We start from the raw sequence: 13,844 nt of genomic DNA on the forward strand, positions 1-13,844 counted from the left end.
ATTACAGAAAAAGCCGCATTAAAAATTTGAATGTTTATTTTACTTATTATTTTACAAGAACTCATCTCTATAGAACGTGGCTACAGACACACTACTTACTGGTCTGCTTTCCTGGACATGACCTTAGTTTATGATTCCAGAAATATGGAAAACTTTTGGAACTGAAATATTCAAATTTACATTGTTGGAGCCACACTGCTCTATTCACATCAGTACATCTATTCTGAGGTAAAATATAAAAGTGGGGGGAGTCAAAAGAGGATATCTTAAGAACTTTGTATTTTCCCCTTGATGATGATTACAACTCTCATTAGCCAATCAATATTGTTCATGTTGACTAGGGATGATGGGCATTATTATTTGACATATCAGATAGTTCTAGCTTAGAGAAGGCTGAAAAAAATAGCACTGGGAAGAAAAAGATAACATGTATTTTGTCATGATCAATTCCATGGTTTTAATATTACATTGGTTTGCTAGGACTTTGCTCTGAAATATTCAACACTATCAATAGCAGTAGCACTTAGACTTACATACCAAAGTTTACAATCTCTCTCTCTCTCTCTCCCCTCCCTCCCTCTCTCTCTCTCTCTCTCTCACACACACACACACACACGTTTCAAGGCAATCAAATCATTCAAGAAGTATCTTTTTTTAATTGTGAAACTAAAATTCCCAGGGCTCTTTAGATTAAGAAAAATAGCCTCCAGATAGTTAAGAGCCTGAATGAAAAGTAATGCCTCCAATGTTACAAATTACCAATAGATGGCAGTACTGACATGCTAGAAATCCTGATGTATTTCACTTACTGAGAAGTTGTGAGAAAGTCCCCCCCCCCTTATTGTTTATGACATTGAAGCCATCAGTGTGCACTTTAGGCAACATGCTTTGACTACATCTTTGACTGCTGGTCTTGCCAACAGAAATGAATATTGGTTGATTAAGTGATGATTGCATTGCCAAAACTGTAAAGATGGTAAACTATGATTTATGTCACGAAGAAGGAAGTGGGGGATCTTAGAGCAACCAAGGAGTTTCACATGACAAAAGCTGATGAACTGATTAAGAGAAATCAGCAGAACATTTAAAGAGAAATTATGTCAAGCTTAGGATTTTACAGGATCATATTTTTAATCATCTTTAATACTGGAAAATTGTGCAAATACAATCTTTTTGCATGCTGACAGCAGAGATTAAAGTTTAAAGATTTGAAATTTGCTAGCAATTGCTACAAAAATAAAAGTGAGGCCTCTCTTCATAAAACCAAAACAGCCAAAAAACAAACAAACCATGGATTCATCATTATGACACAGAAAAAAGCAATGATTCATGAAATATCATCATAAAGATCCACTTGCAAAAAGAACATGAAAACCCAGGCTTTAACAGGAAAATTCATTTTGCAGGTTAGGGCAGGCAGGTGATATCAGTTACGTAGGTTTTTCTTGAACCTGGCACCACTTAAATTCAGAGCGTTACGGTGCAATACTCAAAACCTTGAAACAATTTTTAAGCTGAATTCCGAAGTACAAAAAGGAAATGTGGATGCAGTGTGACAATGCTGGGCCTTGTACAGTACTTTATAAGCCACTCAAAAGGCAATTGCGAAGTTGGATTTCACTATCTTTACTCCATCTACCAGACAGATCAGATCTGATGACAGCATTTCTCCAGACTGAAAGTAGATTTTTCAGATTTGACTCAAATGAAGAGGGGAAAAGTTAGTTAGGACCTGGTTGAAGACAAAAAGTACAGGGTTTTTTTTCCTGATTATATTAAGATGGTTGTCCATTATTGAATGAGATATATGGTAAATAATAATGATTATGTGGAGAAATAACAAAATAATTCATTTCAAGGATTTTCTTGTTTCACTTATTAAAATAGTCCTGTTTCAAATACCGTATTTTTTGGACTATAAGATGCACTTCTCCCCCTCCCCTAAGGTGACCAGACGTCAGCGGGACAATCACGCTTTATAACAATTTGTCCCGTGTCCCGGGCCATTTTAAAAAAGTCCCGATTTTCCGGTTTCATGTTGAAAGCCCAGTGGATTTGCTTAAGAAATCCTAACCGGGGCAAGACAAAAGACACCCTGTCTAACCTCTCTCTCTCTCTCTCTCTCTGTCTCAGTACTTTCATTGAAGATATTAAAACGTTAAAGCAACAAAACAGACCCCCCCGAGCCTCTTTTACCTCATTTTATAAGAAAAAAATGACCCATTGCCATAGAGCTCCAGGAAACGCTTGTCTAGAGGGGTCGCGAGTGTTACTTCCTGGATTTTCCGGAGGGGAGGGGCACGGAGGTTGGAGGTCTAGAAAAAATGGTGGCAAAGTTTCTTTGAAAAATGTTTCCCTGACTAATTTCACCATTTCAATTTGCTCAGTTCTTTGTATTAACATCTACATCATTCTGGGTACACTTGGAGTGCAAGCCTGCTGGTAAGTGAGCTGGGTTTTTTTTCTTTTATTTTTTTAATGTATTTTAAAATAATATTTTATTTATTGTGCATAGGATTTTTTAAAATTCTGTGTGGATTCTTTTTTAAAATTGTCATGACTATTTAAAAAAAGATTCTATCCAAAATAAATTGAAGTGAAACCATGTTTAAAAATTCTATGCACAATATTTTGAAATATATTGTGCATAGAAAGAATAGTTTGAAATGTTTTACTTCAATTTATTCTGTGTGGATTCTTTTTTTAAATTGTCTTAGGCTATTTAAAAAAAGATTCTATCCAAAATACAAAATACCAGCTGCAGTTATTCACTTAAGAACTGTGGCAAGAAAGGCGGTATAGTGAACAAAGTTACAATGGCATTGAAAAAAGTGACTGATCATTTTTCACACTTAGCGACCATTTTCACACTTAGCGACCATTGCAGCATCCTCATGGTCACGTGATCAAAATTTTGATGTTTGGCAACAGTTACAATTTATATTTGTAAATTGTAGTTATGTTGAAATAAAAAAAAATTACAATACTATTTTTGCGTTGTATGAAAATTTTTGTTGCTCCGTATAAAATTTTTAATCAGCCCCCCCCCCCCCCGGTCAAAGGTGTCCCTCTTTACCCTCCCCCCCCCAAAAAAATTGGGTGGAAATGTCTGTGCATCTTATAGAGCAAATACAGGCCTGTTTTTGGCTTCCCAAACCATTTGTACATCCTGTTTCTGTCCTCCCTGGTGTCCATAAGCATTCCGCAGACTAAAAACAGGACCATTTTTGGTCTCCCAAACCCTTCACATGTCCCATTTTTGTCCTCCCCAATGTCCAAAGGCACTTTATAGGCAAAAAACAGACCCATTTTTTGCATCCAGAGGCCTCCATGGGTCCCATTTTTGCCCTCCCTGGCATTGATGAGGCTAAAAATGGGATGTGCAGAGGGTTGGGGAGGCCAAAAACGAGCCCGTTTTTGCCTGCAGAGTGCTTCTGGACACCGGGGAGGGCAAAAGCGGGATGCACAGAGGCCCAAAACTATTCTTTTTTTCTTGTTTTCCTTCTCTAGGTGCGTCTTATAGTCTCTTGCGTCTTATATTCCAAAAAAAGTACTTATGGAAGTGAAAGCATCGTTTTTCTGACAAGATTACAAGATTTTAATCGTAAGAATTGTAAACATTTATATAAATTTAGCATAAATCAATAAAATTTCCAGAATCTTAATTCAGAATAAAGCTTTAAAATAGAAAAAAAGTACTTAATGTATTAAGGATATTCAGAAACATATACCATGATACCAACTTTCAGCTTGTATGAAAGATTAACACAGTTCCTTCAACCTATTCTTATTTGGATGCATTGGGCCTACCAATTCATAATTTCCAACTATCTGGACATTCAAGAGTTGGATTTATTTATTTATTTATTTATTGTTATTGTTATTTATTTATCAACAAGTATAAGTAAACAAGTATGAAAACACATGAAAAAATGGCACAAATAAATGGATATAAATAAGCAAAACGTAGCCATAAACACATAAAAAGAATACATATAAATGGGACAGTAGGAGAGGGACGGTAGGCACACTGGTGCGTTTATGCACACCCCCTTAGGGACCTCTTAAGAAGTCCATAAGATCCACGGTAGACAGCTTAAGGTAAAAGGTATAGGGGTTAGAGGAACTAACAACAGGATCAGGTAAAGTGTTCCACATTTACCACTCTATTGCTGAACTCGTTTTTCCTGCAATCAAGACTACAACAGATTACATTTAGTTTGTATCTATTGATAGTCCTTGTGTTATTGCAGTTAAAGTAAAAGTAATCATTAACAGGTAGGACGTTATGGCAAATTATCTTGTGCACTAAGCTCAGGTCGGAAGGTAGACAGCATAGTTCAAAGTTACCCAGGCCTAAAATTTCAAGCCTGGTGGTCCACAAAATTTTAGTACAAGCAGAGGAGTTGAGTACCGTATTTTCACGACCAAAAGCCGCACCGGATTATAAGCCGCAGTATCAGTTAACGTTAATTTTTCAAACTTTTTTCATATATAAAGCGCACCGGGTTATAAGCCGCACGTTTTTTTTTGCAACATCTGCCACTCCTCGCACTCCGCACTACATGATACACACACACCCGCACCGTTCGTCCAGTAAGGTCGGGTTGGCGTTGGGCAGAATTGGGAGGGAGATTTTCAAAGAAGCGCACCAAATATCTCCCACGAACTGAATCTGAATCTCCCTCTTGATTTTACGCTCAAACTGGAAGCTCTCCCACACGTCCCTCTGGTCTCTCCCTCTCAATTTTACGCTCAAACTGGAAGCTCTCCCACACGTCCCTCTGGTCTCTCCCTCTCAATTTTACGCTCAAACTGGAAGCTCTCCCACACATCCCTCTGGTCTCTCCCTCTCAATTTTACGCTGAAACTGGAAGCTCTCCCACACGTCCCTCGGGTCTCTCCCTCTCAATTTTACGCTCAAACTGGAAGCTCTCCCACACGAGGGAGGTGTGCGTGCCTGCGCGCGGTCATTTGCTTGCAAATTGAGAGGGAGAGACCAGAGGGACGTGCACGAGAGCTTCCAGTTTGAGCGTAAAATTGAGAGGGAGAGACCAGAGGGACGTGTGCGAGAGCTTCCAGTTTGAGCGTAAAATTGAGAGGGAGAGACCAGAGGGACGTGTGGGAGAGCTTCCAGTTTGAGCGTAAAATTGAGAGGGAGAGACCCGAGGGACGTGTGGGAGAGCTTCCAGTTTGAGCGTAAAATTGAGAGGGAGAGACCAGAGGGACGTGTGCGAGAGCTTCCAGTTTGAGCGTAAAATTGAGAGGGAGAGACCAGAGGGACATGTGGGAGAGCTTCCAGTTTGAGCGTAAAATTGAGAGGGAGAGACCCGAGGGACGTGTGGGAGAGCTTCCAGTTTCAGCGTAAAATTGAGAGGGAGAGACCAGAGGGACGTGTGGGAGAGCTTCCAGTTTGAGCGTAAAATTGAGAGGGAGAGACCAGAGGGACGTGCGCGAGAGCTTCCAGTTTGAGCGTAAAATTGAGAGGGAGAGACCAGAGGGACGTGTGCGAGAGCTTCAAGTTTGAGCGTAAAATCGGGAGGGAGAGATTTTCGATCTTTTTCCATACATAAAGCGCATCGGGTTATAAGCCGCACTGCCGGTTTTTGATCAAATTTTAGGATTTTCAGTGCGGCTTATGGTCGTGAAAATACGGTACTATTCTTGTAAAATACCTCTGGACCCTCTCTAATGTTTTAATGTCCAAAATGCAGTGTGGGTTCCAGGCAGGTGAGTAGTATTCAAGTATAGATCTAGCAAAGGTTTTGTATGCCCTAGTTAGCAGCATAGCGTTACCAGAGACAAAAGTATGTAAAATATAGTTGACAACTCTGAATGCCTTTTTGGGAATGTTGTTACAGTGAGCTCTGGGGGTTAGGTCTTTCAAAATGAATACTCCTACGTCTTTGACAGAGTGTGGCTAATCTTTTAGATAGTTTCCACCCAGCTTGTATTTGATGTTCTGATTTTTATTGCCAATGTGTAGGACTGAGCATTTGTTAGCAGAGATTTGGGGTTGCCAATTGTTTGACCATTCAGATACATAATCTAGGTCATTTTGTAGAGTAGTAGAATTTTCTGTAGTGTTAAATAGGTTTACATCGTCGGCAAAGAGGATGCAGCTGCTTATAATATTATCACAAAGGTTGTTTATGTAAAGTAGGAAGAGTGTTGGTCTAGAACACTGCCTTGGAGAACATCACTGTTAACTGGTGCAGGGTTAGATATAGCATTTCCAATTTTGACTATTTGTTGCCTGTTTGATAGGAATGCAGCTATCCACTTGTGCAAAGATTCAGAAATGCCGTAAGAACTTAGTTTCAACAGAAGCTAAGGAGCATGTGATAAGGGAAGGAGAAGCCATTCACTCTTGTGGCTGAACAGTAATTACTGGTCATAGCTCTGTTGGATCCTGCTTCAGAGGAGAAGGAGGATTTGAAACCGGGACCATCTGACGGGGAGGACACAGTCCTCCCCAAATGCGTGGAGAGTCCAGGGGCTGTGGATGAGGCAATCACAGGGCACTGAGGGGGGCAGCCAACCTGACCGAGAGACACCTGCAGAAGTGCAACAGCTGCAGAGAGTCAGCAGAGATGACAGGTTCCATTCCATCTCTAACCAGAAACAGGTCTCTTCCCCTCCTGATCCACAGACGAGACCACAGCAGAGAGAGCCACCGATGAAGCCAGTGAGGAGAAGCAGCCCCACCCCTCCTCACAAGGAACAGTTGGGGAAAGGCGATTTAACTAGATGCTGGGAGAAGGTCTGTTTGTTGGGAACACCTGCTCATTTTGATGTGCTCCTTCCCAACTGCTCTGGATCCTCCTGTTCCTTGAACTTCGGACTATTTTTTTGGACTCTGAACCTTGGACTCTTTTGGACTTGGCTTTCAGACTTTGCACTCCTGGACTGTGATTGGTTGCTGAAACTCTGGACTTGTTGGTATTGTTACTTCCCACTTGCATCACAGGTCGGCTGGGTTTGTGAATCCAGACTGGGGGGAAACTGAAGGCTGGGACAGAACTTCACCGGCACCATTGGGGAGGGGAGGTTGTTTTTCACTGAGATAAGTGAGCAATAAACAGACTTAACCTCTGCCTTGCCAGCATGACTTGGGTCAGAACACTATTAATGAGGATGCTGAAATGGAGCTTCAGGTTTCAGAGGCAAAACTATAAACCAACAGTATTGCACATTTGGCTCTGAGAAATTTCCCCATTTTACTTTTAAAATTGTTGCTCTGTAAGGAACAAACAAAAAGCATTATTCAGGTGAAAACAGGTGCTAGTTTGGTGTAGTGATGCAAGTGCTGACCTAGACACCAGGAGATTGTGAGTTCTAGTCTCACCTTAGGCACAAAAAGCCAGCTGGGTGAGTTTGAGCCAGTCATTTTTTTGCAGGTCAACCCACCTCACAGAATTCTTTTTATGGGAAAAATAGGAGGAGGAAAGAGCTACCTTGAGATATTTATAAAAATAATAAAGGCAGGATATAAATAAACAAAATAAATTTGTTTCATAGGCACAGGGAACTCTATTAAAACTCATCTTTTCTCAAGTGCAAATCATACAACGACGTCTCAACCATTTCCACAGTCCTACAATTCTGTTGTTTTTAGGTTGGCAATCACAGCAATCTCCTGTCTATTACTGTAAGCAGTGCATTTTCTTGATCACCGAGATTAAATGTTTCATTTCTACATGTTGGAAGTTATTTTTCAGTTCATATTCTCTAATCTGATTTACCCTACTAGTTTAGGAAGAAATGAGTCAACAGTTTTCTTTCACAGCCCTTACTGAGAGCGAACATCAACTGAAAATGCTGGAGACCAAAATTCCCTGCAAAGAAAATTCCCTTTGCTTGCTATTAGGAGGCGAAGACCACCCCCGCCTCTGTAGCCATTAAAAAACCCCATTATAAATTTTATGAACTGTAATTTACGTATCCTATTGTTTATTCTGCAAATAAGAAAGATACTCATAAAATGCTTTCAGGATTCTGTCAGACTCTGAACTTGACACGGGCTATACAATTTCTTCATAGAAAAATTGAGAGAATGGCTACACAAGTATTCTGGACAGCGGACAAAATAAATGTTTAAACAGAATTTTTAAGGAAGTGGAGGGAGACAATAACTCTCCACTAATATCTGTCTGACAAAATTCATCACAAAATATATCATTGCTTTGTTAAGTGAAGGAAAGTGTATAAATGATTGTTTTGCATTTTTTCTGTCTACTAATTTCTGTCATTTGTGTATTTTATAGATCTATTATAACTCAACTGCAAAAGTTGGACGACCGTTGGATGCAATAAAGAATCAGAGTTTTCTTTTTGCTGCCATACTGTGCCTATCCATTTTTTTTGTAACCTAGTTATGGCAGTGCTTAGTATTATAGGTAAAAGACCATAAAAAGAATAACTTTATTTTTCAAGTAATTGTTTGTAATATAAATGGGAAAGGATTTTGAATAGTGTAACGGGAACAGATGTCTGCTTAGTCTCAACTGTTCAAAAGCTTTTTGCTATATCGGTCCACATGTTTATCTCAATATAACCGGTCAGAGTCCATTTGGCAATTACTCAGGAGAAAAATAGAAGCAAAGTATTTTTGTGTTGCAGAGCATAACCCAAGGGAATAAGGCATTGCTGTTTCAGACCCAGGAAAGCAGTGGGATTTCAGATTTTGCATTCTGAGCAGAAGACTGCTTGTTCAGGTGGCTACACAAAGCTGCCATACATTGAATCAGAATAGTGAGCCATGTAGCCTGGTTCTTATGGGCTTTTAATACTCTTTAACCATTGTTTCTTTTCACAATTTTCTTTCATCCATCCACTCCAATCAGAGTAGATATTATATAGTAATTGTGTCTGGATGTTGGAGGATATAATTCTGCAGGGCCTCCTGTCCCATTACCAAAGTTTCAGTCTATCTCACTGGAGATGGATAATATTTAATCTACTGTTTCAAATAGCAAAAAGTATTGGATTGATTATTTTATCTTCAGGTGTCCACAAACCTAGTCTATTTTTGCTTTTATTACAGAATGTACCAATAATTATATCTTTGTCCCAGATTTTCATCAGAGTGCTGGGCCTAAGCCCTTTATGGTGGTGCTGCTAACAAGTAATTTTGTCAAGCATGAGAATTTGTCTTGTCTAAAAAATCTTTGGAAACTCTTATCAAGTATTGGGCATGAAATATTTCCATTTTATAGTTCAATATGAAAATTAATTTTGTTTAAAGACAAAAGGAGGGAGGTGGTGGCCTCTAACTCACTCCAAAATGTAGATCTACATTTCTCTAAGTAGGATAGCCTGGTCTTTATAGAATCCAAGAGTTGAACAAAAATGTTGACTGTACATCACTGTTTAGAGTCCAAAACAAATTTGCGCATGTCTTTATCATTTATTTTGAGACTGTGTCCCAATTTCTAATTTAAAATTAGCCCTCATGTGCACCAATGCAATAAATGATTCTCTAAATACATAATAGTATTAAACAACCTAGAAAACATCAACCAACCATTAAAAAGTTGGATTTGCCAGGGATTTTTTTTTAACGTATTGAGAATAAGGAAAAATTTTCAGCGGACAGATTTAATCATCTTGTGAAACAACAGCAATCTCTTCACAAGCCAAGACTTTCTGGGAAGGAAATACTGAAATGCAGTTTGATGTCTATCTGTCCTACTTTCTTACAGTCAATTTACTGTCAATGTTAAAAAATTGAAGCTAGACATGATAGTCTTCATGAAGACTGCATACAGGTTCTACAAATTCATAGTGAGTCTGCCCTAAATTTTGCTTGTCTTCCAAGTTCTGTTTCATTCCTTATCTTTTTTATGGTCTAAAGGAGGAAAATATGGCCTTGCTCGTTTTCTGAGTTTTCCACCTATATTGTAACTCAGATCTAGCATTTCCCCAAAACAGTATTCTTAACCCATGTGCAAATTCCAACGTGAAAATAAATTCCATCTCTATGTAACAAGCTCATTATCTCTGTCAGTCAGCAAATTACCTAAAATCAAAATAATATTTGAAGCAAGGCAACATATGCACTCTCTCTCTCTCTTGATCGTATCTTCTTGCAACATTATTGCAACATTATTTTTATCTAGTAATCAGCCCACTTATTCTAAAGGATGTGAAAAACAATCTAAATAACAGTTCCAGTTACAGATATTAACACATCTGCCCTCAACCAAGAGTTTTATGAATCAGCCACATCAAAACAAACGTTTTGAAGTGGGATACAAGAATACTATAATCAAACAAGCTAAAGCATATAAGTTTGTTATGTTGTCATTCTGGTTGTTTTTGCTTGTTTTAAGGCAGAATTTCTGTTGTAGAACTAAGAGTTCATGATGCCTTTGGGAGCAACTCTGAGGGAGGTTTTCTCTCTCATGGCCTTCCTGGATTTCACTAGGTATTAGAATAGTTGAGTGAGGGATTCAGGCTTCAGGATTCTCAATAGCCTTTGTACTCTCAGTAGTGGCTCGCACAAAGATCTGGCCAAGATGGAGGCTTTCTTGTTTAGCACCAACTTTCCCTTCTTCAAGGGCGACTTCATGCTGTGTCCTGGCACTGAGCTGGCATCTCCAGTGCTGTGTCTCCTATGCTTCATGTATGAGCACAACATTCCCCAGGACTGTTGCTAAGAGCCATTGCTAAGAGCACAAAGTTGTCAAAGGACCCCTGCCTTGAAAGTTTAGCTTGCACATATGCAGATGGAAGATTGACAGCTGCCTTGTCCAGTTTATGCAGTCTGACAATTTTATTCATGGGAAAGGGAGGAGTGATCAAATAAATGCAATTATTATTTTAGTGGTCATGGCTCAAGGACGTTTGAGGATGGCATTTTCTCTAGCGCGGCATTTTGTACTTTCTTCAATAAATCACAGATAAGCAGCGCTTGCATTACTGGGTGTGTCCTAACTCTTATAGTATAAATGGAGACCCACCCACTGACTGGTATTATTTTTAACCGAGTATTGCATGGGCTTGCTCTTTCTTAAAGATCCAATGACCCGCAGATTTTATAATGTAGCTGCATTATTTGAATTCATAATCATTTAGCAGATGATTAATTCAGAGCCTCCTCCCATTGTATGCATGTTATGAATAGGGTTACTGAGAGTTCCCCCGTTTAAAAGATGAAAGGAAAAGAGCCAGTGCTTCTCAGGGATGGACCTAACCCTTTGAATAGTCTTTCTCTGCAGATCTGCCACTCTCAGGAAGGTTACATTGGCTGGAAGAGATGGGAGCAGCGTGCCCAAGATCATATGGACAGCCATATTACTTATCAAGATATTCATTATTTAGATAAGACTTTCTATATTAGTTATGTTTGCCAGTTTAAAATGTAGTAATATACATATACATAAAGTCTCAATTCTCTCCAACAGAAAGTTTTATAAACTATAAGAGCCAAGGTGGCGCAGTGGTTAAATGCAGCACTGCAGGCTACTGCTAGATCAGCAGTTCAGCGGTTCAAATCTCACCGGCTCAGGGTTGACTCAGCCTTCCATCCTTCCGAGGTGGGTAAAATGAGGACCCAGATTGTTGGGGGCAATATGCTGGCTCTCTGTAAACCGCTTAGAGAGGCCTGAAAGGCCTATGAAGCGGTATATAAGTCTACTGCTATTGCTATTGCTATTGCTATTATGTATTTTCTTTTCTCATATGCTCCAAGTATTTTCTAAGAGTTAAGCAGTACAGCATAGTGGAATCACTAGCTAATCATTATTTTTAGCAATTATTCAAACCATTGTACACTTTAGAAGTTCTAATTTTCCCCATGAAGGCATTTTCAAAAGTCCGTAACTTGAACATGTGGTATGGATCCAAAGCAACTTCATTTTATGGTTTTTGTGTTTGCCTTCAGCTTTACGCCCATTGCACTCACAGCAAAGACATTATTTCACATGCTTTTGCATAAAAAAAAAAAAACACAACTATAACACAATGGAATTCTGTAGGCAGCCAGATACCACAAATTTGGTTGGCTAATCCCACACTTTTTGAGAGAATGAGGTTTTTTTTTTTTAAAACAGAAAATTCATTTCCTACTAAACAAAATGTTTGAATGACTGAAGAAAAGGATGGTTGCATTAGTGATTCATGGCCATATACGCATCTTTTTCCATTCACTGGGGTATTTTTTTTTATACTTGGGAAGATTACGGAAGTGATACCATCGTGACCGCAGGCAAGTGAGTGGGATCGGTATTGTTCTGGATGTTTAAAGTGTCTGTGTTTTGGTTGTGTTTTAACCTTGGCAGAGGACTGATTGAAAGTCACTTTGTGATTCATGGATCACAAGTGGTTTTTCTACCTTCCTCTGAAGGAAACCTCTGCCGTAAATACCTGGCCTGAAACTCCTCCCTTTCCCAGCCTTTCCTTCAGAGAGAACAGCATTTTATCTGGGAATAGGAACTTGCTCGTTTCTCTGTGGTTGTCCCCCCCTTCCCGCACTATGAAATACAGTTCTCATCACTGAATTTTTATGTCTGCCTTTAGCATTTGTGATATAATTGTGGTATCTTTATATTTGATATAATTCCCAAAGCATGATTTGAAGCCTGCTGACAAGTTGCTGTGCACATTCATTTGAAGCCATGATTTTCAAGTTCTTCACCTACATGAGACGCCTTCTTCCCAATTCTGCAGCAAATGATATCTGTAGCCATTATGAAGCCCACCAAGTCACCTTGGCTTCCTCTTCCCCGCTTAATAGCTAGCGAGGTGGGAATGATGAAATGGAAAAAATCTCAACGCTTGCCATGTATTAAGCACACATGACACATGTGGCTTCTTTTTAAAAAGGTTTAATGAAGTTGCACTTCCTAGAAAATACAAGTAACATTTTGAAAAAATGTTTCGTGACCAATGTGTAAACGTATCACCTTGCTGGGTGTTGCAGAAACTGAAAGGAGAAGAGAAATGTCAGGGTCCACATATAAGCACATAGCACCAACTGTCCAAAGAGCTGTCTTGTTTTCTTGTGAAATGCTGCCTTTCTTCAATAAATAATGCTGTCCTTTTCATAGTAGAAGTCATTTCTTAGAACTGAACTGAACAATGCAGAAGGCTGACAGCGGAGGAGGAAAATAGGGTTGAGCTGGTTTCAGTCCACTTCTGTTGTACCACATGGTCTTAAAAATTCATTTCCTCTCTCATGAAACCATTTGTTGGAAACTGTTAAAAAAAGCAGGATGGTTACCTTTATTCATTTATATAAAATTGTATTTGCCAGCTATCATACTAAACATCTTCAGCTATTGTATGACTCTAAAAATACAAAAATACTTTTTAAATTATATAAAATGACAAATGCAATCGATATGGTAAGAAAAGCAGTAGAACTACCTGCAACTAAATCTAAAATCTAAACTTTCCTGTATCACATTTTAGAGAATATAGTTTTATCTGATGACATACAGACATTCACATGTAACACTGATAATAATATCTCAGTCTGCTCTAAATCTAGTTTTTGAATGTAGATTCATATAGACATCTAATTTTTGGCCACTATATTCACACGATGTGCCTGTAGGTATGAATCCTTGGAAGATAGCTTGATATACCACCTATCTACCTCTTCATGTTGAATCCTTGAGTAGTTGTGCACAAGTGATTTGTAGTGAGGAGCTTTATCTGACTTATTTTGTCCATTTTCTCCAGCTCCCAAAATGCAGAAGGAAAAATGATTTCTTTAAGTCTCACTCAATTTATGAATGGTAAGGAAAGTTTCCAAAGGAGTTGTCAATGGGCTACATGTAGCCAAAGAACAGTTTTCACCAACTTTGATAACTATAGATGTGTGAATTTCCAGAATT

The 13,844-nt window shown here is 38.9% G+C and overlaps 1 protein-coding gene across 5 annotated transcripts in view; it reads right to left on the minus strand.

The window, feature by feature from the left end:
• Positions 1–12,814: 12,814 nt before the first annotated feature.
• The window catches only part of P4HA2 (prolyl 4-hydroxylase subunit alpha 2), a 55,853-nt gene continuing 54,823 nt past the window's right edge, over positions 12,815–13,844 (minus strand). For all 5 annotated transcript variants that reach the window (XM_014065369.2, XM_014065366.2, XM_014065374.2 and 2 more), the window contains exon 16: positions 12,815–13,200. In XM_014065369.2, the coding sequence (XP_013920844.2) occupies positions 13,130–13,200 (71 nt within the window). In that variant the 3' untranslated portion in view covers positions 12,815–13,129. The remainder of the gene's footprint in view (positions 13,201–13,844) is intronic.

The sequence above is a fragment of the Thamnophis sirtalis genome, unplaced genomic scaffold, assembly GCF_051295495.1.
Source record: "Thamnophis sirtalis isolate CommonGarterSnake01/CBP01778 unplaced genomic scaffold, rThaSir2_p1.2 scaffold_3, whole genome shotgun sequence".
In the NCBI taxonomy this organism is placed as follows: Eukaryota; Metazoa; Chordata; class Lepidosauria; order Squamata; family Natricidae; genus Thamnophis; species Thamnophis sirtalis.